Source organism: Panthera pardus, unplaced genomic scaffold (genome assembly GCF_024362965.1).
Source record: "Panthera pardus isolate Hobbes unplaced genomic scaffold, ASM2436296v1 HiC_scaffold_6, whole genome shotgun sequence".
In the NCBI taxonomy this organism is placed as follows: domain Eukaryota; kingdom Metazoa; phylum Chordata; class Mammalia; order Carnivora; family Felidae; genus Panthera; species Panthera pardus.
Window position 1 is genome coordinate 1,168,066 of NW_026526991.1, and position 24,564 is coordinate 1,192,629.

At 57.9% G+C, this 24,564-nt stretch overlaps 1 protein-coding gene across 2 annotated transcripts; it reads right to left on the reverse strand.

Moving 5' to 3' along the window:
* Positions 1-1,523: 1,523 nt before the first annotated feature.
* CBX7 (chromobox 7) lies at positions 1,524-24,549 on the reverse strand. 2 transcript variants are annotated; one of them, XM_019446913.2, is made up of 6 exons: positions 24,253-24,549; positions 22,038-22,081; positions 14,871-14,936; positions 10,807-10,873; positions 7,848-8,199; positions 1,524-7,459 (listed from the first exon to the last, which is right to left on the reverse strand). In XM_019446913.2, exons 1-6 carry the CDS (start codon positions 24,319-24,321, stop codon positions 7,305-7,307), a joined length of 753 nt encoding a protein of 250 aa, XP_019302458.1. In that variant the 5' UTR covers positions 24,322-24,549; the 3' UTR covers positions 1,524-7,304. The 2 variants fall into 2 exon arrangements, with proteins under 2 accessions (XP_019302458.1, XP_019302459.1); XM_019446914.2 differs by having other exon boundaries at positions 7,848-7,920; positions 24,253-24,547.
* Between the last annotated feature and the right edge of the window lie 15 nt (positions 24,550-24,564).

A 24,564-nucleotide genomic window follows, 5' to 3' on the forward strand; every position in this document is an offset into this window, starting at 1 on the left:
ATAGCGAGGGCTCTAGTCTTTGAATGGTGGCGTTGGACAAAGAAAATGGCGGCCTCAGACCAGCCACCGTCAACTCTGGTTATGCTGTGAAAGTTCTTGTAAGTTTTTTGTTTGGGAAAATAGTTATTTTTCATATATATATATATATATATATGTCATATAAAAATATGATATATATAGAGACATATATATATAGACATATATATAGAGATGGTCTATATGTCTATATATATATGTCTCTATATATATCATATTTTTTCATGTTTTATGACATATATTCATATGCATGACAGCGTTTAACGGCCCCTGATCTCCCAAAGCCCTGGGGTACGTCTTGCTGGTCATCAGGCCCGATATTTAGCTACAGGAGGTGCAGACAAGGCTGGGCACATTGCCTTGGCAGGCCTCTTATTGGGGACCCTGACAGGGAAGGAACAGAACCCTAAGTCCCGGGACGGAAACATTTGGGATAAGGTGTCTGAGAAACTTGACCGCCAGAGTCTCCTGACCCCTCGGGCTGGCATCGGAAGCCCGTCACCCTGACTGGGGAAGGGCAGACCCCTCGCTTGGTGACCGCGTGAAGGCCTCACCTGAGGCAGACACCCCTCCAGATTATACTCTTCCTTCTCAAGCTTCCCTTCCGCCTCCTTTCCTTATCCCGGCGTGGCCCAAGCAGGGAAACACGCTCCCTCCCCACGAGGAAATTGTCAATTAGCTCCCAGGAGCCGGGGCAGCCACGGACACAGCGGAGCAGGAACGCGCAGCTCGCAACGCGGGGCTGGACTGGAGGGTTTGAGACCTAGTGGCGCGAATAAACCGTACAGGAGAAGATGTCGGCGTTGAGAGCGTCCCCATGCCGCAGGATCTCCCCAGCTGACGAGGACACCTGGTGACAGCGCCGGGGCACGGCCAAGGTGGCCCCGCGAAGCCTGGCCCTGACGGCCTACTGTGGGATGGAGATGCTGTCGGGAGGGACCTGAATCCCCATCTTGGTGTTTAACTGCTGCCAGCTTTTAAGCCTACATCTGGGCAAACTGATGAGAAAGCCTGGTGCGTCTTCTTTGGTGCCAGAAGATTCAAACCCGGCCGGTACCGGGGAGCTTGGCCCCGGCCCGCCCTCCCAACAGCGAGAAAACCCGGGCCACTCTCCTCTCAGGTCATTCTGGGCCCGCCTGAGAGACACCCCGCCCCCACTCTCCCCAGAGATCTCAATTAGGCATGTAATCGGTATTTCCACGCCCTTCTGGTGTGTGTGTGTGTGTGTGTGTGTGTGTGGCATGAATCTCAACATCTGAACCAAATTTGGGAGGGAGGGGTGGGTGGGGCTCATTTGCCTCTACAGGTGACCGCAACAGGTGCTAAAACCCGCCTGGGCATAGTTGCCAGGGAGGGGCCGGAAGGCTCGGGTTGGTGGAAATTTGGGGATGGATTTCTGACGTCTGACCCTGCTCTCCCCTGAAGGGGGCACATTGTGACGGCCCGTCACCACAACGCGATGGTTGGATAAAAACACCACGCAGAGCTATGCCAGAAATAATAGAGCCTTGAGAAAATGTATATTGGAAGGTCTCTCTGGAGAGGCGGCCGACGTACGTCGCGAAGCCGAGCAGCTGGGAGACCCGCTCAAGGTGGACCCGCCGCCTGCCTCTTTGGTCTGTACCTCTCCACTTCCTCAGAGACCACAACCACCTGCCACGGATCCGATCGGGGTCTTTGATTGTGCTCGCTCGACCCTAGATGACTCCCGCCACGCGCTTAAGCGAGTTCTGTCCTTCTCCGGAGAAGGCTCTTTGAACGCTGTAGTGAATCTTGAAGTCTTTTTGTTGATGGTTCGCACTTTCCCGATAAATATGGGAATGAGGAGCCGTGCGGGGCGACTGTCCTTCCAACTGTCGACCCCTGCTCCCTTCCTCTTGCCCCTGACTTGTTCGTGCCTCGTTCTTCTCTCGTGCGCCGCTGGATTTGTGCCCATCGGAGAGCACTCGCCGCAGAGAAGATCTCACAAGGAGGACAGGGCGAGCCATCTATCCATCTGACAGGGGACAACAGCCAGCCTCTGCCCTTGACAGCCGGTGCCTACACAGTAAGCCCGCCAGTGGAATGACCATAGTGGGTGTGACACAGAGGGTGCGCGTGGCCTGGCCGCCCGGGCTTCCTTTCACAAAGTTGTCCCGAGGCTAGTTCCCATCGCTGATGAATGGCCAACCCGTCAGAGGCAGGTGCTGAGGGTTCGCCCTCGATATGGCATCATTCTTCAAGGAGATCGGCCGGACCCTTCGTGGCAAGGGTCGATGACCCTTCGATTACACTGGCTTCCTTCCCTGCTGGAGAAGTCGGCAGTTCGCGCTTAGCAGATCGGACACCAACGCGCGATGAGGGTTTGCCTTCTCTGCCCACACCACCCATCCATCCCATCACTGCCACCATCGCCCTGCAGAGCTGGGCCATTGCCCGCCAGGACCTAGTGTAGACACCAACAGTGCTGTGTCCAGGGAGAGCCGAGGGGGCAGACGCTACACTGGTCCTCCTCACCGCGGCAGTGTAGACCCTGGTCAATCAGAGGTCGACCTGGTTTCCGGCACAGGGTAAGGAATTCCTCGGAAGCTACAAGTACCAACCGGTCACTTTGGCGAAAAGCGTGGTTACTTAACTGATGTGGCGAACTGACCTTGCTTACCCGACATGCCAGGGTCACCGCCACATGCTGCGGGTAGAGAGGTCACTGAGGCATCTCTCGGTGCCCGGTGGCGACTTTAAACGGGCACTTGCGGCAAACTCAGCTGATCTGACAAAGACGAGTCGACAAGGACTCAGACTCTTCGTGGACAAGAGGCTGGGTCACCCCACCGGGCAGACAGCCTGGACCAATGGGAACTCGGGCTGAGTGAGGGAGATGGTGAGGGTCAGACACAGGCTTGGGGTTGGCTATGGCACCGAGGACTCTCGCTGCTAAGTCTTTGTTTAGAGAGTGTAACTGGCCACCGCCTGGAAGACTCCACGAGAGTGAATTTGTGTGGCGAACGCACAGAGGAGCGGTGTGAGGCGTGGGCCGTGTCAGACGCCTTTAGTGGCCCCCCGGGCACACTTGGCCTCGGCTCTGGGTCAGCTGTGGAAGGGGACGGTCCCGTGTGCAATTAGACTGGCAGCGCGTCTCCATTTTCTGCCCCAGGCTCTTCCAATAAGACAGATGGGGTAATGGACGGTGGCCGCCGACATGTGCAAATCTTGGAAGTTGGGGGCTGGGTTCGCAAACCCTGGGGCAACCCTTGACCAGCGCTCAGGGAATAATGCTCCCGGCCCTCATCCTTCGGGAATGGGCGACTCTGGGCGACACGTGTGTCCTTCTGGGGTGACCTCAGGTGGAATGACACGGTAGTTGCCATAATGGCGACCTCAATAGCCCACCTCATTGCGGCTTCTCCTCCTTCCCTGACCCATTCTACCCCCCTCACCCCTACTCCTTGGATCACTTCCCAAATAAAGCCCCTGTCTTGGGCTCTGCTTCTGGGGTGACCAAGGCACCTCCAAACCTGCTTCTCCTCCTCTAGCCTCCACCCACATGAAGAACCACCATCTACCCAGTTGTCCAAACCAGAAACCGGGGCATCATCGTGATGCCTCCCTCGCCCTCACACCAAATCGTTTCCCAAGTCTTGGTAATTCTACCACCTAAGTCTATCGCCAGCCGATCCGTTCTCCCTCTTTCCCTGACACATCCGTGGCTGTGGGCACCACCACTCCCCATGGGCGGCCACTGGGAGGGTTGGGACACAAGTTGACTCTTACCTGTTCTCTGTTACCAGTCCTGCATGCTCCTGCTCGGTCTCTACCCTGAGCCCAGCATGAGCCTAAATGCAGAGGAGGGTAGCGGACTCTCCCAGCCCCCACTCATGTTTGCTCTGACCGCCACTTTCTGGGCCCAGACAGGTGTGCCGAGCTTAGCTGAACGGTAGGTGAGCATTAGCCCATGAGAGTCCAGGGTTCCAGAACCTGCAACTGCAGAGACTCGGGATATGGACCACCCCTGGGTTCTAGAAGAGAACACTCTTGGCAGGAAGCAGGGAAAAGGTGAAGGGATCCCGGCCTCTGATGACACCCTGCAGGGACCCTAATGGTGGGCGCCTGCCCATCTATGCTCCAGCCTCCAGTCCCCAACCACTTTCCCACCCCCACCCAAAGTAATCCTGCTGTACATCTGGAGGGCTCAGAAAATGTCCAAGATCACGGTCAGCAAATGGCAGACCTGGGACCTAAATCCCTGGGGGCTGGAGCTCCTTCCTCGGCCCAGCTGTGACTCCGCCGAAAACGAAGGCTCGAATGCAAGAGCTTTTTTTTTTTTTTTTTTTTTTCAAAATCATCTTTAATGTATTTTTAATAATTTTTTTTGCCTCATTTACCAGATAAATCATCTAAATAAATAGATGCTATACAGTCTCTTACCAATATCAGTACAAAAATAAACCGCGCTCTGCGTCCGCTCTAGCCCTCCCAGCACACACTCACTCGGAAAAGGCATGTGCTTGGAATCAACTCACACCCCCAACCCTCCCAAATACATTCACGTTGTCTGAACAAAGCTCGACGCTCATTCCGCGCAAAGGCAGCGTTCCTGTGCTGAGACGTGGAGGCCGGGCTGGCCACTTACAAAGCAAAGCTAAGCCACCTTACACGGGCATAGCGGCCCCCGCAGGAGGGGAGTCAGCAAGGGGATCATCACCCCGGAGGGATGACAGGGCTCGGCTGGGCATCACAAGTGGCCGTGCGGGGGTGGAGGAATCCTCTCCTCGCCCCATCCCACAGCAAGAGGAAAGTACCGACCGGGCTCTCTACATTCAAAATGGGTGGGGGCTGGAGGGGGGGAAGACAGGGGGTCCAACTCTTTCTAAGGACCCCCACCCCTGCAAGTACTGGCCTTCTGGGGAGGGGTGGGGTGGGAGCTCAGTGTCCCAGGCCCCACTGGGACGCTCAGGGCTGGGGAGAGGCCTGCAAGGCCGCACCCAGCCCCTCATAGAGGTCTCCATCCCAGGGAGCCGCGGGGAGCCCCGGCTCCCAGGGTTCTGCCCTCTCTGAGACGCGGGATGCTGAGGAAGGGGCAAGAAGCGTTCTGCTGCAGCAGACAGAACATCAGCCGTCTCACTCCACAAAGAGCCCCCCAAATCTCCAGGCCTGCTAATTGCACAAACAGCTCTTTCAAAGTGCCCATGAGGCAGGAAGAGGTCCCATGTCCCCTGGAGGAGGGGGGTTCCTTCTATTGCAAGCCGCCAGCTCGGTCCCAAAGCCACGGGTGACGGCATTCAATCAGACAGACCCCCACCCCCGGCCACCCTCCCCACCACCCTCACATCTGTTGGGAGCCCCTGTCCTGGGAGACACCCCCCCAATTCCAAACTGCCCTTCCCCGACCCAGGGTCTCCCAGCTGGGCAGGGTGGAGGTGTCCAGGTGCCCCTCCTTCCCTGGTCCACCCCCACATACTCCTCTAGAGTCAACTTCCCAGGCTGGGAGGAACCACCAGAGGGGACCACCCCCCAATGGAAGCACTGAATTGACCCTGGACAACGAAGGATTAAGGAGGGAGGAGAGAGAGAGACTCAGGGATTTAGGAATCTTGCCAGCAGGGCACCCCAAACAAAAATGGGGTACAGGCTGTCTTTGGTTTGGGAACTTGGGGAGAAGGGGTCTGGGGGAAGAACCGCCCTATCCTTGCCTCAGCAGGGTTCTGCTGACTTCCTCAGGACAAAGCAGAGTGGGGAGAGAGCCCTGGGAGAGGGCGGGCAGGCCCCCCCCAAGCGCCCCCACTCTGATGATGGGGGAAAGGGAGAGGGAGCCAGCCTTTTACTTTTGCTCCCCTGGCACCCCCCACCCCCTGCCCCTGCCATCTGGCTTTTTCTCCCTTACAGGGCTGGGGCAGGGGAGAGGGGGAGAGGACGCTCCTCATTGCCAGGGAAGCCACTTGCCCGCGGGGCACATTTGCACAAACCAGGAACCGAGGGCCCCTCCTCCTGGCAGCCACAGCCCCTTGCCGGGTGGGCCCGGGGCTTACACACAGCCTGACCCACCGTCCCCCGCAGCCAGACAGCAGAGAGACACGGCAGAGGTCCCCCCACAGGAAAACTAGGTCGCTCCCGGCTGTGGCATTTCGGACGAATGGGAAGGGGACACGGAATGCGAGGAGGGAGAGTTTCGGGAGTTGAAGGCTGCCCTGAGAAGGTGACGGGACGCTCCCTCCCTCTCTGGGAGGGCAGAAAAAGAGAGGAGTGGGTAGGGTTGAAAAGTCACCTGAGTCAGAGAAAACAAGAGCCCCTCGGGGGAAGAAGGACAGGGCCCAAGTGCCTCAGAGCCAGTGCTGACCCACGGCGCACCTGCACAGACACGTGCACACCTGTGGCCGGCCAGGTGAAGCCACAAAACCCCCCTGCGTGCTGGGAGCATCGGAGGCCATCCTGCCCTCTGCTGACAGCTGTGAGCAAACGAGTTGGGACAGAGCCCGTCACATGATGTGCTGTACAAGGGTGGTTAAGGGTGGGGTGCCCCCGACAAGTTCTCAGGTGCTGCGAATCGCCCCGCATTCCCCGGGTCAGGGTTTCCGAACAGGAGATTTGCAAGGCCCACGGCCCACGGCTGCAGGCAGCGCGCGTGGTCGCGAGGGCACGGGGCCGGGTGCGCCCACCTCACGGGTCAGGCGATGCGGGTGGGGGAGCTCCCCGGAGAAGGGGCTCGGCGGGCAGCCTCCCCCAGGGGAAGACCTCTCTGAAGGGTCTGGAACGCACCCCAGCAACCTCAAAGCCTTCCTCCTGCCCCCTCATTTTGACCCAGTCCTTTTTGGCCAAAGCCAGCCTCCGTATCCCACCGCAAAGCTGGGGTGGAAAGTGACACACAGCGACCCACCCCCACCCGCCGCCCCCAAAACGGAAAAGGGAAACCAACCAAAAAGGCGGGAGGGGGTGGCTCAAGGGAGAGGGTCTGGGCCTTCCCGTTCTCCTTTGGTTCCTGGACCAGCTGCTGCGTCTCTAGAGAACACTGGTGGTGGAGGCATCCGGGGGTGGGGGGCCCAGAGACGGCACCCTGACCGACAGAGCGATGCCGGGCCTCCCCAGCCCCCCAGACAGACCACCGAGCCTTTCTGTAAACATCACACGCAGAGAAAGGGGCGAGGTGGCGGGAAAGTGTCAGGATCTTCCCCCCCTTCTCCTGTTCCATATATTTTTAAATAAAATAATTACCCCGCCCCCAACCCCTCCCCATCTCTGGAAGTCCCCACCCCAAGCCCAAAAGCAAACAGTTTACGAAGAGTAAAAACGGTGACTCAGAACTTCCCGCCGCGGTCCCGGAAGAAACCTTCAGCCGCCTGGGCCTCGCGGAAGGTGACGGTGACGGAATTGGCGGTGATATCGGTCACTGTCACTTCGCTCGGGGGGAGCACGGGAGTCCAAGGAGGGGGCCCCTCGGCCAGGTCTGCATCTGCGGCAGCCACGGGAGAGAAAGGCAGAGAGATGGGGGACGGCGTTGACGACAGCGTAGGAAAGGTGGGAGCGGGAGGCGGCATGCAGACCCCCGCCAGCCCAGCACCGGGTCCCCCTCCACGTCCGCGGCCAGGTCGGGGCCTAGCTCAAGGCTGGACACACGGGAGGACGCCACTACATTTATCTTCCCTGCCTGGACCAGTTCACCCACAGTGGGACCACGGGAGGAGGGGGACCAGGCTGAGCCGGGGGCCCCTGCGGGCTGTGCAGCCTCAGGAGCCCGCCGGGCCCTCTCTGGGCCTTACGGCAGCTGAGCCTGATGACTCGTGGGGACTTTCCAGCTCTGAGGGGCTCTGGGACTGGGCCTCGGGGCCTGGTCACCTTACCCTCCTCCTCGGGGGGCTGCTCAGCAGGCTCCCACTCGCTGGCCGCCTGCAGGACGTCCGGGGCTGCTGGCTCCTGCAGGAAGAGCTCCCGTGGATGGCTGTGACTCTCCAGGTCGGGCCCGCGGGGCGGGAACTTCTTGCGTGAGAGCCGCAGGTACTTGTGGGCCTTGCGCGGCTTGCGGAGCGGGAAGGGCAGGGTGGGCACCAAGGGGCCCTTGTCCACCAGCTCGGGCGCCCCTGCCTTGACCACCCCCTCAGGGCTCCCGCTGCCGAGTGGGCGCGTCAGGGAGAAGCACAGCTTCTCCTTGCCCTTGGCCTTGTGGGAGCTCCGCAGGTCCATGCTGTACAGCCGCTGCGGGGGCAAGCCAGGGCACGGCGGGTCAGCCCTGCCCTCCCCGCCACTGCCGCGCCTTTGCTCATGCCGTTCCCCCCCCCCCGCCTGGAGTGCCCTTCCCTGCGTTCCGTGGCCCGGAGCCGGCCATCACCCCGACCCCCACCCCGGCCCAGAAAGCCAGCCCCGAGCAGCCCAGCCCCAGCCCCGGCCGGGTACAGCCACTCGTCCTGGCCCCACAGGGCAGCCTCATCTCCCCAGGGGGTTGTAGGTGGCGCCGGGATGGGGCTGCAGGGAATATTACTCTGGTGCACAGCAGAGGAACGTACAAGAGGTACAGACTGAACATCGACCAAGAAAAACCAAATCTCGGTTCGTGAAGCAGACAAGTGAAGGAGTTCTTCCTCATCCCAGGAAAGGCACTTCTGCTTACTAAAGGACCCCCAAAGCCGAAACAGCCAGGCCGTTGAGGAGATGGTGTGAGATGGAGGCCCTAAGGCTCCCGGGGCAAGTAACCAGGGGCGCACGTGGCACTGGGCGCACGGTCACGCGGCCACAGGGACAGTGCTCTGCCAGCAGCCTACAGGCGCTCCAGGTGCTCCTCCCCCTGAGCGGCGCGGGCCCAGCCCCCTGCCGATGCCCCGTCTCACTCTCGTGAAAATGGGGCCGGAGGGCACGTTCTCCCGCCACGCAAGGGCTGGGTTTTTGTACTCCGGGGATTTGACTAATTGACTTTGGCAGAAATTTAGACAAATCCACGAGAGATCCCTGGTGCTAAGGCGTCGGGAAGGCGTGGATCACGCTGGGACGGTACCTTCTGCTGCCACCTGTCACCAGGGGCCAAGAGTCTCCACGGAGAGCGAGGCCCTCAGATGGGGCCTGCCGGTCAAACATCTCCCAGTTGGGAGCAAAGCCCACATGCGCAGGCTGCATTCGCCAGTGCTGCCCACTAATGCCCGTCACACGGCATGGGGCATGGGTGGTTATGGGACAGGAGGAGGGCCGACCAGGCGGAGATCGGGACAACACTGCCATGCCGGGAGGGCTTATCCGATGGCAGCTTTACCAAAACCTGCTCCTTCGGCCCGGCTCACAGGCCATCACGAGCCCAGTAAGCTCCTCCCTCCTGCCGTCCACAGAGCGAGAACCTGCGGCTGCCCACAGCCGTCCAGGAGCACCCAGGGCCAGACCTGGGTTTGAATCCAGCTCTGGGTAAACTACCGGCCTCCCTGAGCCTCGGTTTCTTCGTCAGTGAGACGATGAAGAAAAGAGTGGCCAGCCTCTGAGACCGCCCCAACGATGCGCGCCTCGGGGAATTCACAGCCATGGGCAGTCCCCTGGAACCCTGGGTACTGTGGGTTGGGACCTCCAAGGCTAAGTCAGTAAAGACCCTGTGCTCCCACCTTCCTCGTGCTCTCTCTCTCTCACATCATCCACTCTGGGGGAAGCTAGTGGCCACGCTGCAAGGCCACCCGGGAGCCCTTGGAAAGTACCAGGCCTCTTGACAACATCCCGTGCTGACCTGCTGGCACGCGAGCAGCCGGCCGACGGTCCAGCCCCGGTCAAACCTCCAGATGAGTGCGCCCTGGCTGACATCGTGACCGTAACCTGAACTAGAAATCACTAAGGAACCAGCTACAGGACCCCTGAATTCCTGACCCACCGGGACTGGGTGAGGTACTAAGTGTTTATTGCTCTAAGTTGCTAAGTTCGGGGCTAGTTTGCTACTTTCCTTCCTGGGACCCAATTCACACCAAACCCTGTGAAAATACCCATCGCATGAAGGGAATCCCACCTTATCTGGCAAAAGTCCCAGGTGATCTCTAATCAAGGGTGGGCAGGAGACTGGACATGTCTCCTCACCCTGCGTGGGGACCAAGAAGCCTTATTTTTGGCTTCAAATACCCGGGTGAACCTTATTCACTTAAGGAGAGCAGGTACGCTGATCACCCCAATTTTACAGAGAACGCTCGAGCTCAGAGAGGCAGAGAGACCTGCCTCAAATCACACAGCCACGTCACTTCAAACTTCACCCGCGTTCCAAGCAGACCAGTGATGTCAGCAAAGTGGCCCCAAGACCTGGGTAACTTGGGGTGTCCCAGAGTCTAGACACAACCCCCCTGCCTGTGGCAGAGGATTGGAAAAGGGGGCCCCATAGGTTTCTTCTCGCTCAAAAACGACACATTTCTAGGGCATTTCAAGACTACGGTCTCAGAATTCTGAGTGTCCTTTTCTTGGATTCTAAAATCCCAGGCTCCCACGTTTCCTCAGTTCTAACGTGTATGTGTCTGAGGTTCTCCAATGTTACAATCTTGTGTTCTGGTGACTTTGAGCGTGATGAAGGCTAATTTACAAGATTCTAAGCTTTCAAAAGTCTAGGCTCCCACCAGCCATAGACCCATCTTCCCCCATACCCACAGCACCTCCCGCCCAGGCTGTTTTCCTTCCCCACCTCCCCCTGTGGAGACGGACCCACTAAGTCCCCCCCACCACCACCCCGTGCCCTGGGCAGAGCAAAGAGGTTAAGTAGTTCGACTCCACTGGCTGGTGCAAATGCGTGGGGTGGGGGAGGCTGGTAGGAGGAGCAAGGGGGGGACTGTGGGTGGGCACCAAGGCTGGTGGCGTTACCTGCAGCAGAAGCCGCTTGGGTTTCGGACCTCTCTTCCTATACCCCGACGCTCGGTCTCTCTCCTCCCTGGGGTGCAAAGCAGATGGCAGAAGAAAAGCAAACACTGGTGACATTTAAGGGAAAGGAAAGCATCCGCTCCGCCCAGGCCTCCGCTGTCTATGGGGAAAGGGGGCACCCACCACAGGCCACCCCCCGACCCCGGAGTAGGGACTCCTCCCCATTGCCCTCGTTAGACCGTAACAGTGGGGTCCCATGTTCATGTCCCAGGGTCTCGGTCTTCCCCTCTGACAAAAGGGGAGGGCACAGCCACCGGTCCTAATGCTGAGGAGGGACGCGGGCGACATCTCCAAAAGCGGGTGTGTCTTTACCGGGCTCCAGGGTCACGCCAGAGCCCCGCTCTGCACGCCACTGGGAACAGCCTCCAAAACAAAACAGTTTCCACCCTCAGGAGAGTTGTATAGAAACCTGCCAATCAAATTTGCCTCAGACGTCCCAGGGGGGCTGATGAGCATGGGCACGGTCCTTCTGTAAGCGAAGCCCTGCCCAGATTTCCCCCCATTTGGGATCTGCATGAACCTGGTGGAGAGGACAGGCCCTCACTGTATCATCTGGTTGGGGAAAGGGAGGAAAGCTCGCCTTTTCGGAGTCCCTGGTGGATGCCAGGTTCTCTGCTCGGTGCCCTCCCCACAACCCACCTGCACAAACACACACACAACCCAAGGATGTGTACAAAGTCACACGGGACACATGCGAGACATCGCAACAGAGACTCCAGCAACAGCTTCAAAGCCATTTTCATTCCACCTTTTCATCTCATTCCATCCCACTCTCCATAGCTAGCCCCCACTGCAGAGGCCATGTGGGCAGGAGAGAGAATGCGGGGGCCGGGAGCGTGCCCCTTCCCGCTGGGGGCTGTGTGACTCGGGGCGGTCTCTCCATCTGAGCTCGGCAAAACCGGACAGTCCCAGGCAGCTGGTCCACCGCCAGCCCTCCTCGGGGCGGCAGCTGTCTGCCGTCTCCAGGGGTGCTGGGGAGACGCACCTCGCGTGGGGCCCTCCCTCCCTGCCTGCGCGCTTGGCCGCAGCAGGTCTGACCCGGGGCCCCGGAGCCGGCGTCTGAAAGCAGCAGCCAAGGCGCTGTGATAGCAGCCGCTCGGCTGCCAGGAGGGACCTGCCAGCCTTTAAGGGTGAGAATCTTCCCTCGGAAGCTGGTGCCGGGCACCAGGACACCCTGTTCCAGGCCCAGCTCTCCCCTGATCCACGGGAGACCCTGGCCGGTCGCTTCCCCTCTGGACCTCAGTGCCCTTGTCTGGAGCGAGCGGTCGCTTCTCAGCCGGCCACCAGGGCTCCTGGGAGAAGCAAGAGGGGTCCCTGGGATTTATCGAAATAGGGGGGAGAAAAAGCTAAAATGATAAAGTGAGGTGGAGGAGGAAGGGAAAAAAAGAAGAGAGGAAGAGGAGGAGGAAGTAGACGGGGGAAAGGGAAGGGCCTTAGGGGAAAAGAATAATGATGGGAGCGTGTTTGTGACGTTTAGGTAAGTGTGGCGTATATCATCACATACCGGACGCTCTGCACAAGGCACTGCTCTACCTAAGGCCCCCCTGTGAGGGAGCCACTATTACTATCCTCATTTTATAGTTGTGGAAACTGAGGCACAAAGACGCTAAATGACTTGCCCCATGCCAAAATTCTGACAACTTCTGCCACTGAGCTCCGGGCTCCAGGCCTAGTGAGGGTCAGGCCCAGGGTCCAATCAGGGCCCCCAGGGCAGGCCTGGAGCCCAGGCCACATGATCCGGGTTTCCGATCTACAGCGTGCATGCGTGCGTGTGTGTGAGTGTGTGCACGTGCATGTGTGAAGGGGGAGAGGTCCATTCTATCCAGTCCTTACCACCCAGGGCCTGGTTTCTGCCAGCCTTGGGTCCTACCCATCAATGGCCAGTGCTGTGGGGCTGTGGCGACTTAGGAGTCGTACCCTCTCGGCCTCTCCCTGCGGGCGGGACTCCCCAAAAGAGCCCCCTTGCCAGACTCCCTCTGAGTCTCTTTAAAACCCTGCAGAGCAGGTGTTAAATGGACATCATCCCTCTTTCACCTCCTTTTCACCAAGACTGAGAGAGAAGAAGTCGGCTGAAAGTCACACAGTGGGTCTGTACAAGCTCTTCGTTTGTTCCTTAACTGTTGACTTTCCTGACTCCTTCAAAATAACATCCGGATCTTGCACCAGGACCTACACGGCACTCCCTGAGCTGCACCCCCCATTCCCTCAGCTGCCCCATTCCTGCCTCATCTCCCACACCTTACCCGGCTCACATCACCCCAGCCAGCCACACTCACAGCCACGCTGGCCTCCGTGCTGTTCCTTAAACACCGGCTCTCACCCCGGGGTCTTTGTACTGATTGTTCTCTTTACCTGGGATGTCCTCTAAAATACTCACTGGGCTCAATCCCTCGCTTAATCCAGGTCTCTGGTCACACCCCCCACCTGACCACCCACTGACCCCTGCACCCCTACCTATCCCCTCTCTCTGCCCCCAACCCTGTCTTTGCAGCAGTTATGACCATCTGATACCGTATACGGGGTTTTTTTTTTATGTTTTTTTATTGCCGGTCTCTGCACTGGAGCCCCATGAAAATAGGGTTGTCTGTTGGTTTGGTTCCTTGCTGTGTCCCCAGACACCTGGAATAGTGTCTGGCACACAGCGGAACCTCAATACCTGTTGCGCAAATGAACGAACGACCCTTAGTTACCATCGGGAAGATAATTCACACACGTGTGCCCACACTTACTGGCCTACAAAGTGCTTTCGGAAACCTTGGTCCCCATGAGAGCCCCATGAGATCAGCACTCTTATCCCCACTTCACAGATGGGGAAGATGAGGCTCCAAGAGGAAAAGGCCTTGCCCATCGCCACACAGCTGGCGAGTAGCAGAGCTAGGGTGCTAACCCAGGACTTTGGCACCTGCCCGGCACTCTCCTCGCTACAGTCCGGGACATTCCACAGGATTTTCCCAAGCACCCGGGGGCAAGAAAGAAGCTGAGGGACAGGGACACCCTGATTTTTAAAGGAAAGAACCACGGAAGGTCCTTGGAATCGGCAACAGGAAACTTCCTGGGGGAGAAGCCATGGGAAGAGGGCAAGGAGGGCCAGAGGAAGGGCATCTGACTTGGAGTCAGAAGCCCTGGGTTAAGTCCTAGGCTGGCTGCTTCCCAGCTGCAAGACACCCGGACAAGCTCCTTAGCTCCTCAGAGCCTCAGTTTCCCCGTCCATCCAATGAGACCCTCATCCCTGTCTCAGGAGGCTACCGCGAAGGGCCAAATGAAAACAATTTTATGAAAAGATCCCGCCCTGCAGGGTCTCCAGGGAAGAGGCAGGAGGGTTTGGGCTGCCTGCCGACAGGGAGGTCGGTCAAGCTGGAGCTCATGCGGCAGACGGGGATGGCGAGACTCAAAAGGCTCCCACATCAGGAGAAACAACATTCTGTCAAAGGCTCCCCCCTGAGATGCGCCCTCACTGCCCACCGGTGGAGCTGCCGATCGCGAACCGACCTTCGGAATCGGAGCAGAGCACTGGCAGGTAAGGGAGACTGAGGTAAGGGAGCTTTGCCCAGGGCCACTGAGCTGGGAGGCGGCCAGGTGGGATGGACCAGAACTCAGATGTCCTTGCTCCAAAGCCATGGTCCCCGGCCTTTCTTCAGCTTCACCGGACCTCCCTTCGCTTGGTGGGAGAATCTCTCTCTGATCTGTCCCCAGGGCTGTGACGGCGCATTATTGATACTGTGCCCCTCACACAGGGCATCTGTGAAAAGCATTTTTACACTCTTCGCAGCAACTGAAACCCCAACTTTAGGGAAACCGGGGCCGGTGTTATTACAGACGGCCCATTTTACAGCAGACAGACCGAGGCCTGGGGAGGTTAGAGACGTGGCCAGCGTCACTCAGCGACAGGAATGGGACCCAGGACCCCCAGCTGCAGACTAGACCAGGCTGTCCCCACCAAGTCCCCGACCCCCACGCCCATGACCCTCATCCGGAGCCAAGCCAGCGGCAGGCTGAGGCCCCCTTACTTCTCCTCATAGGCCATGACCAGGCGGGGGTCCAGGATGTGCTCTTCTGGCTCCCATGTGCTGTACCTGGGGAGAGAGAGGAGAGGTCAGACGCGGCCCTGCTCCCCACTGGCATTCACGGAAGCTAGGGTAGTTCCACCTGGGCCCACTGGGGGCAGGGGCGGGGCAGGCTTCTGGCCCTTCCCCGGTCCGGCGGAATTGTCACCAACTCCCGAGAGCTGTTCCTGGCTGCCCAGGCTGGGTCGGGAGGCTCCCACGACACTAGGACTGCCCTCGTTCTGAGCACCGATCACATCAGCCTCTAAACAAGTGTGTCTAACTCCCAGTTAGACCTCGTGTTCACCTCAGGAGCACAGGGTCCTTCTCCCAGGATTCCCTTCCCATGAGAGGCATGAGCATGTGGTCAAGAGCGGAGGCTCTAGAGCCAGACCAGCTGGGGTCAAATCCCAGCCCTGCCCTTGCTCGCCACACAACCTTGAAGGATTTCCTCAACACTTCTGTGCCTCCATTTCCCCAACCATAAAGAGCTCCCGTGCTGTTTAATGCATTCACCTAAGGGCTCCGTGCCTATTCCTCTTGCTGTCCCCAGCCATCCTCAAGCCCTGGCCCCAGCATGGCCCTCTCTGCCTGGGCCGAGCTACTCCCTCCCTCCTCGGTACACATCTGCACCTTCACGGCCAGGTCTGAAGTTCCCTTGTCGGGCCCGGCACGCAGCAGGAATTTGGTAGATGTCTAGTGACTGACTGGTACAGAGATGCCACGGCAGGCCCCTTGGTATTTCCACCACCCCCCCCACCAGAGACCATCCCCTGTTGGGACAGATCTGGAAGTCAGAGCTCAGCAGTTCCACAGCTCAAGCCACCTTTGTTCCACATGCACTATCATTTACTTAATATCTGCCTTTCAAATAGATCACTTTTTTTTTAAGTGTATTTATTTATTCTTTTTGAGACAGAGTGTGAGACGGGGAGGAGCAGAGAAAGAGAGAAGGAAAAAGAATCCCAAGCAAGCTCTGCGCTGTCAGCTCAGAGCCCCAAGCGGGGCTCGAACTCACGAACCACGAGATCATGACCTGAGCCGAAATCAAGAGTCGGACGATTAACTGACTGAGCCGCCCAGGTGGCCCTAAAGCAGGTCATTTTTTTTTTAGTTTAATAATTTTATTTTAAAATCAAACTTTAGGGGTGCCTGGCTGGCTCGGTCAGAGGAACATGCCACTCTTGGTCTCGGGGTCGTGACTTTGAGTCCCATGTTGGGTGTAGAGATTACTTAAAAACATAGATAAAAAAAACAACTTTATATCACTTCATGAATGGAAAAACTAGTACAGTTCACCATAAACAGATGCCAGTGCATAAAAAACTAAAAGTTTTAAAACACAAATCTAAATGTGTGTATGCATACACATACTCAAACATACAATACACACACAAACATATAAATACACATGTGTGTTCATGTGTGCGCACGTATGCATACAAACAACACCAGAGCCACGGACTATGATTCTGACCCAGGTGGCCCCCAGCTGCGCTGGGTAAGAAGGGAGGTGAGAAGTGTCACGGAGGTGTTAGGAGGCAGAAAGAGGCTGGGGCCAGCCCCTCCTCGGGCTGCCTCCTAATCAGCCGAGCTAAAACCTTCACCTTCAACTGTCCTGGGACACTGATACCCACCAGCAGTCCAATCCGGATTCGAACAACAAGCTACCCAAGGACAGAATCCTTTCCTCCTTCCTTCCATGGACGCTTCTGCGCACCTACTGTGCGTTGGGCCCCGTGTCAGGCTCTGTGGACTCAGTGACAAAGGTCTGTGCCCTGAGGACCTTATAGCCCTTACCCAAGTGCCACAGGCCCAGCCTGATCGGGCACAATGACACCTTCCTTGTACGTGCTGTGCTCTCCTCCTGACGGCCAGTCCCTCGGTGACTACCTCCTCATCCTTTAGGAGCCAGGCCCTTGTAGCTTCCCCTGACATCCTCTCCAAGCTGTCCCACTCCCAGCCTCCTCTCTGCTGCTCGCCACAGCCTGGGCACTTGGTACTTCCAAAATTATTGATGAACCCAGCTGGTATCTTGGTTGGCAGGCTGTAAGCCCTCCCCAGGGTGCCCAGCCCAGCCCCAGTCCCTCGGTGCTCTAGGAAAGGTGACAGAAGCCACTGTAGAGTTTTGCTCACCCTGAAGAAATGCTAAAAGTGAAACTTTTTTTTTTTTTTTAGTAGTTGGAGTAATGCCCAAAGTGTAAGCAACCAGAGACTGGCAAAGACTCCCAACCTTCCTCTCCCAAAACAAAGGCTGACTTTCCCCAACTGTAACTAGAAACAAGAAAAGAGGAATTTTGCTTTCCTCCTGTGTCCTCTGTCCTCTGCCTCGCCCTCTCTGCTCTGTTAAAATATCCCTACAGTGTTCTAGTCCTCTCTGTCCTGCCCACTTCTCCACTGCCCTGCCCATTTCTTTGTTGATGGAGGTGCTGTGTGGTTCCTGGCAAGTCCCCAACCTCCTCTGGACCTCAGTTTCCTCATCTTAAGAATCACCACCATCATGGTAACAGCACGACTGCCAGGGACTCCTCTCAATTCCTCACAAAACCCCTATGAGGTAGGTTACCCCACTTAAAGACGAAGAAACGGAGGCACAGAGGGTAAGCATCTTGCCAAGGTCACTGAGACAGCACGTGACCAGTCTGTGGTTGGAACTGTTGAATCTTGGCCACCCTCTACCTTTGGGTGTCTCACATGTCACTGCATCTGTCTCCCCGCCGGACTGTAATGTCTTCGGGAGACGGGCAGTGCCCGACTGACCATGCCCTGTGTCTGACGGGGGCCTCGTACACAGTACGTGCACAGAAAGGGTCAGTGGATTCAGGGGACATTGTTACTGGGCTGGGGCTGCTGGGGGTCTGAAACAATGGGAGAGGGTCAGACCAGGCAGCAGGAGGCCAGGTCCTGCTCCGTGCTGCGCGAGAGAAAAAGGAGGGGGACTGCGCTACGTCTCACTCTCCCCGACATCCCTGTCCCATGAAGTGGAGGCCATTAGCCCCGCTCCGCAATGTGGAGAGAGAGACCACGTCGAGGGCAAACCCGCTTTGCGAAGAACTGGGCGCGGGCAGAAGAGCACCCAGCCGGCGGGGCTCACAGCCTAGATACCACGGAGCTGAGTCTGCGGGTCGCAGGGCGGAATGGGGCGGGGCGTGCAGGGGGGCGGACGCGGGCTGGGCGGGAACGGAGCGCTCCACGGGGCGGGGCGGAGAGCCCCACTTGGCCCCGCCCCGCCCCCTGCAGCGGGTCCGCCGTGAGCGCGCACGCACGAGGGGCGCGCCCCGGATTACCAGGCCAGCCAATGAGGGGCGGGGGCGGGGACGGCGCGCGCCGGCTCCGAGGTAAACACGGCCACGTGACCGACCGCCCCGCCCCCTCCCCCCGCCCGAGTCCGGGTAAACAGGCTCGCGGCCGCCCCGCCTGGGCTCCGCTGCGCAGGCTCCCGCCGTGCAGGGGGCGGGGCCCCCCAGAGCCAGGCCCGCCCTAGTACCCCCACCCTCCCATTTAAAGCCCTCCAAAATACGAAGCAGCGAGGCGGACTCGGGTGCGCCGGTAAGTCCGCCGCTGGGGCCTCCAGTTACTCATCCGTGAAGTGGGACTAATGTGAGAATTAGTTGTGCGAAGCCACGTGAAGCACTTAGTTCAGCGTGACACATAATAAAAGCAAATGCTCGTTAAGAAATCAGTTCCAAGCAAGTGCAAAAACCTCCCAGGCCCCAATCCTGGACTCTGCTGCGGCTGCCCAAACCCTGCGCTGGAAGGAGATGACGCCCTTCCTCTGCCCCTGGCATTGCTGTGAAACTTTTCGGGTCTCAGGCAGCCTTGCCAGGGTCCTGTGAGGCTAGGGCTCCATTTTACAGGTGGAGAAATGGAGGTGCAGAGGTTGAGGGCTTTGCCCTGGGTCACACAGCTTGTAAATCTACAGAACGAGGGTTCAAAGGCAGCCTGGTCTGCCTAGGCACTCCAAAGCCTAGGCACTTCTTACTGAATAGTCAAAAGACCAAAGGACAAAAGATCCTCAGTCACCTTTGGCAGAGCTGACTGTGTATCACAGGGGCTAGGTCCCCAAATTCTGGGGTCAGGCAAACCATAGTTCAAATGATCCCAGCTGTAGATGACCCTGGGCATGGCCTCCTCTGCTGTGGATTTGTTTCCCCATCTGTAAAATCGGTTGCCATGAGGCACTTAAAAATGGGCCAATACCTGACTCAGACAAGGTGCTTACTGACCAGCAGCCTGATTATTGCTGTACCCACTGACAATATCATTACCAAAGCTCCATGGAGGCAGTCCTCCCTAAAAGATGGGGTAGTATTCACAAGTGGTAAAGGAAGGAAGGAAGGGAGGAATGCATTCCCAAAAGGGGAACAGCAGTCCTGGGCAGGCTGAAATAAGTGGGGTATCTGACAGTCTCCGTGGGGCAGAGGGCCTGTACCTGGTGACTTAACATCCATCACCCTGTTCCCCTGGCCCCTCCCTGGGCAATTTGCAGTACCTTCCAGAACAAACAAGATAGCTCCTCTGCCCCATCTGCTGGGGATGAAGGGCAGTCATTTGTCTGCAGTTGGGGAGAGAAAATGGGCAAAGCATGTAATGGCCTAAAAGGGGCCTGGCACAGAGTGTTTGTTTAAATCATGGTTTCTGTTACTAACATAAGCCTCCTTGGCCACGGCGAGGAAGGTGCTGCTGAGCAGGAGAATCAGACTCTCCCCCAGCCAAGGCTCCCAGGCCTGCCCAACTACCCACTCCCCAGCCTCTCTCTCAGCCTCTTCTCCAAGCAAGGCCCCCTGAGAAGAGGAGACTAAGCCCCAGTGGATTATAAAAGGGCCTGGGTTCTCCTGCTCTCCCCCTGACTGAACCTGTCTTCCCCCAAGTCAAGTGGGGTGATACAGCAGGTAGCATGGGGTTGGAAGTTATACTCTTGTAATGATCCCCCCTTTGGGCCTCAGTTTCCCCATCTGAGGGCTGACCCAAATCATTTCTAAGGCTATGTTGAGTTTTTATGGCGAATGGGATTTCCCAGATCCCTCTCCTGGTTGCAGGGAAACCTAGAAGCTGAGCTGTCTGACTTTGTGTTAACGACAAACATTTCCTAAGTGCCTGGTCACCTGAGAAAGCACCAGTACTTTATCTCCATCATCTAATCCTCACAACAATGTTGTGACACAGGCCTCATCATTCCAACCTGGAGATGAGGGACCACAGGCCCCACCATGTTGGGGACCTGGACGGCTGTGAACCAGGCCAGGAACCCAGGACCAATGTGCAGGAGAGTCAGGGGTGCCCCAGGTCATCTGGTCAAACAGGACTCCCAGAACCTTTGCGGAGTCACCAAAGGCAGGCATTAGGGCCCCCCTGGTGGTCTCAGCATGTTAAGAAACAAGTGGCATCAGGGTGAGGGGCTCAGGCCAGCAGAAGCACGAGGGACTGGACTGCCTTTGGAGTGCCAGGCCCTTCTCTCCTGGCTGAAGCTCTGGTAGGCAGACATATCCGTTTGGGATTTAAAAAGTGGAAGAAGGAAAAAAAATTAAAAAAAATAATAATAATAAAATTAAATTAAATTAAAAAGTGGAAGAAGGAACTTTTCATTGAGAGGTACCTCTGTTTAGAGAAGGAAATCTTTCAAAAGATGGGAGTCTACAGAGGAGGAAAAATAGCCAACAGTGCTGTGAAGGCCAACAGGCTGGTGACCACACCCCAGTGCAGTGCCTTCTGGCGCACAAGCTGAGTGGGGAGCGTGCACCCAGGGAGTCAGCGCTCCTGTGGCCGATCCTAGGCATCTTCCTTTTCTAGCTCTCCCTCAACTCTTAACTGCTTCTTCACCCCGATGAGTCCACCTCTCATCTGCCGTGAGGAGCAGGGGATCCCCCTCCAGTTCTGGGGTGTTGGGGAGGGGGCAGCAGGGGCAGCGGGAGCCAACCGGCGCATTATCTGGTGGGCCAGCCACCGACCCCAATCCTCAGGACGCCTGCAGGGTGCCCTGAACACACGGGCCCAGGACTTTCACCCGCAAGGTGAAGGAGCCTGGGAGAGGGGAGCAGGGCCTGGCCTAATGAGCCTGTTTTGTAGAAAGGGAAGCTCAGGTGACATAGGCTGTATTCCCCTCTGCTCTGTTTCCCCACCAGGCTCCCATGATGCTCCTAGATTCCAATACCAGCTCAGCCCTCAACGTAAACACAGCAGAAAGCCCCCTGCACAGAGAGCAGAGGCTCTGGGCCAAGGGGGTTTCCAGGAGGGCAAGGAGGCAGGGCACCCACAGACCAATGAAGAGGCCCCACGACTTGCTCAGTCCCTCCCACTCCCACCGCCCTGTAGGGTGGTGATTGGTTACTAGGAAGGTTCCTGATTGGACCTTAGCAGGAGAGGTGGAGCCACTGAGAGAAGTCCTGGATCCAGCACCCTGTCCCCCAACTCCAAGATGGAAGAGGCACAGAGGAGACTTCCGCAAGCAGGGAGGCCCAGTTCAAGTCCCACCTCTGCCTCCACTTGCTGTGGGACCTAAGGCAAGGCGCTTACCTTCTCTGAGCAAGCTTTCTCATCTTTAGAGATCACCACCATACCTGTTTCACAAGGCTGTATGGAAACCTGCTTGGTAGACTGGAGAATGCTGTCCAAAGGCATAGGGGGCTCAGGCTCTGCCCCTAGCTCTATGGCACTGAGGACTCATGCTGCACTGGCTAGACGTGTCTAATCCAGCCCCACAAACCCGCACTCGGCCTGTATTTGTTCTGCCTCCACCTGGCGAGCAGCCATCTCTGAAGCCAAGACGCTGGGCCTTCACCTCCCAGGTGCCAGGAAAGGCCAGAAGGAGGGGAGGGGAGGCTGCAATCAGGAGATGAAGCTCAACCCAGAGAAGAGCAGGAGAGAAGAGGAGCTGGGGCCCACCTTGGCCCTCATGTCCTTCTAGCCCCTCAGCTGGCAGAGGGGACACTGAGACCCAGAGAAGAAGATGATTTAGTCAAGGTCCAATGGCCAATTACTAAAGCAGCTGGAGCTAAGAGCTAAAAGCTAAAAGCAGCTGGAGAGGCAAGAGGCATAGAGAAGGGTGAACAGGTAGGCAGACACACAGACACACGGACAGACACACACACACACACACACACACACACACACACACACACACAGGAGCCTTACTTTGGAGGCCATCCTTTCCATTTCACCAGATATTCGACTTTACCCTGGGAAGAAAGAAGAGCAGAAACAGTGAGATACACGGCTGCCCCAAAAACCACTCCCGGGACAGTAAGGCCCAACCCCTACTGTGCACTGATGTTCCCCCAACACATACACAGCCCAGGGACACGCCCCCTCCCACAAGATCCCCCACCAACCCAGAGACACCCAAACTTTGGCTGCTGCGTGATCACCCCTGGATCGCTTTCGCTTCCTGCGAAAGCACAGGCGCACATCTGGCCCCAAACATTTCTGGGGCTCCTGCGGCAGAAGCTCAGAGCTCGTGTCACACACACGGGGAAACTAAGACCAAATGGGGCAGGTTATCGCCAAAGATCCAGTGTCCAGAGTCCCAGTGCTAAGACCGTAAGTCTTAACTTTTTAGAACAGAAGACTCTCCAGGTCCTAGAAAAATTCCTCACTGGTGTGTTTCCCGTGGTGCTAGTCCCACCAGCCAGCCCCCTCTCTGGGAGGGGATGCCTCCGGCCCAGAGGTGACCCCCGGCTCAAAAGACCCTGGTGGGACCCCAGAGAAGACTAACAAAGTCTCGCCCTTCAGAAGTGGTGGTCACATCTCTAGTAGTTACAATATAGAGCCTGACCCCTCCCTTCCTCACTGACCGGGCCTGGCTTTCCAGTCCAAACCCGTCCCCACCACGTCTTAAGACCAAGACGTGTCACCTCCTCCAAGAGGCCTGCCCTGACCAACCTTGCTAAGGCCATCTCTCCCACCTTCCACCTCTCTTTCTGCATAGCACAGGGCCCCACTTGAGGACACCTGCATTTATTTCCTCGTTCGTTATGTGTCTCCTCTGCCAGAATGCCAGCTCCATGAAGGAAGGGATGTAGTCTTCCCTGGGGCTGAGAATGCTGCCTGGTACATAACAGGCCCTCGAAAAATATGTTTTGAATGAAGGCTGAAGGAACGATGTTCCTCACCCTCCACGAAGAAGGAAGGTAACCGCTGTATCTGCTTAGGCTGCAGTGCATGGAAAACACTGGGCTTTGTGGAATAAATTAAAATCGAGGAAACCTTGGAAGAAGGGAGAAGGAGGAGGAAGGGCAGCCCCAAGAGTTCAACCCCATCAGAGCTGGGGGAAAGAAAATCCCCACCTCAAACTTCACCCTTGGCCCAAGATGCCAGGACTGAGTTTTCTCTCTCCAAAGAAGATGAGCTAGCAATGAGCCAACTCGAGCTCCCGCTCTACCCCCATCACTAGCTTGCTGTGTGACCTTGACCAGGTCATTTCCTCCGCCTGGGTCTGAGTCTCTGCCTCTGTCAAACGGGAGGGAGAAGGCGATCTCTAAGACCCCTCCCAGCCCTGCCACTGAAGCCTCCCAAGGGGCTGCAGAGAGGAGACGAGGGGACAGGATGGTGGTGACTGCCAGAGGATGAACTTTCCCCAAGGGCTTCCATCCCCAACCTCCAGCGCGAGGCGACCACTCCGCAAACAGGTGCACAGGACGTACGGACCGCCAAAGCCAAGCCCCGAGGCGCGGGTACCCGAACCCAGTGGAACAGATGCCTCCTTAAATTGCAGGGCGTCTGTTTGGGAGGCGAAGGGAAGGGGGAGGAGCTTAGAGGATGCCCCAGCGCCGTAGGCGGCTTCACTGAGCCTGGCCGGGCGGGGCTGAGAGTTGGGGTGGGGAAGACAGAGAGGTGTGCGCTGGAAGACCGGGAAAAAGACCGAGGTGGGGGTAGAAGGGATCCGAAAAGGTCGAAGTCCAGAGCTAGTCTTCGGAGGCGGGAGGCTGAAGCTCCGCCTCCAACTTCAAAGGTCTCGGTACCGAATCGAGAGTCTTGAGTTCGAGACCCAGCTCCGACGCTAACACACCAGGCAAGCCTTTTCCTCAACTTGGGCCTCAATCTCCCCTTATTTAGAATGAGGGGAGGTTGAGGAAGGATGGCGTTCAGGATCCCTACAGTCTGATCCTAATCTCCAGCTCTGGCGGGCTCAGCTGCCCCCAGGATGCTGGGGCGACAACTTTTATTCTACTCCGTCCTACAAGGCGGCGGGGGAAACTGAGGCACGGACTGGGGAGACGAGCCCAGCAGCGCGGAGCTGCCTGGGCCCCCCGCCCCACTTTTCCCCCTCGCCGCCAGCGTGGAGGGGACGGTGCTGGGGACAACAGGGGACCCCACAGGGGTCCTGGGAGCCGCCCCCAGGCAGCCTCACCTTCCGCACGCGCTTCTTCCGGATGCTCTCCACCGCGAACACCTGCTCGCCGATGGCTGACAGCTCCATGCGGGGCGGCGGGCGAGCGGGCCCGGGGCCGGGCCGGGCCGGGCCGGGGGCGGAGCTGCGGGGCCGCGGCTGAGGCGCGCGATGCTCGGGCCGGCGGGGACCCCGTCACCCTCGCCCGGGCGCGCACGCGCACGCGCACGCGCGCACACCCCCTCGCGCTCCCTCACGCCGCCGACGTTCCATTTTTGAACCTGCGCAACGTTTTCCTCTGCGCGAGCGAGCGAGCGAGCGAGCGCGCGAGGA

Bases quoted from the DNA above. Each gene is read 5' to 3' on its own strand.
- CBX7 (XM_019446913.2), bottom strand. From the start codon at position 24,321: ATGGAGCTGTCAGCCATCGGCGAGCAGGTGTTCGCGGTGGAGAGCATC. The intron at 22,082-24,252 runs GTGAGGCTGCCT...CTTTCTTCCCAG, and splicing joins GGAAGAAGCGCGTGCGGAAG to GGTAAAGTCGAATATCTGGT. The intron at 7,460-7,847 runs GTAAGGTGACCA...TGGCTGCCGCAG, and splicing joins GCAGCCCCCCGAGGAGGAGG to ATGCAGACCTGGCCGAGGGG.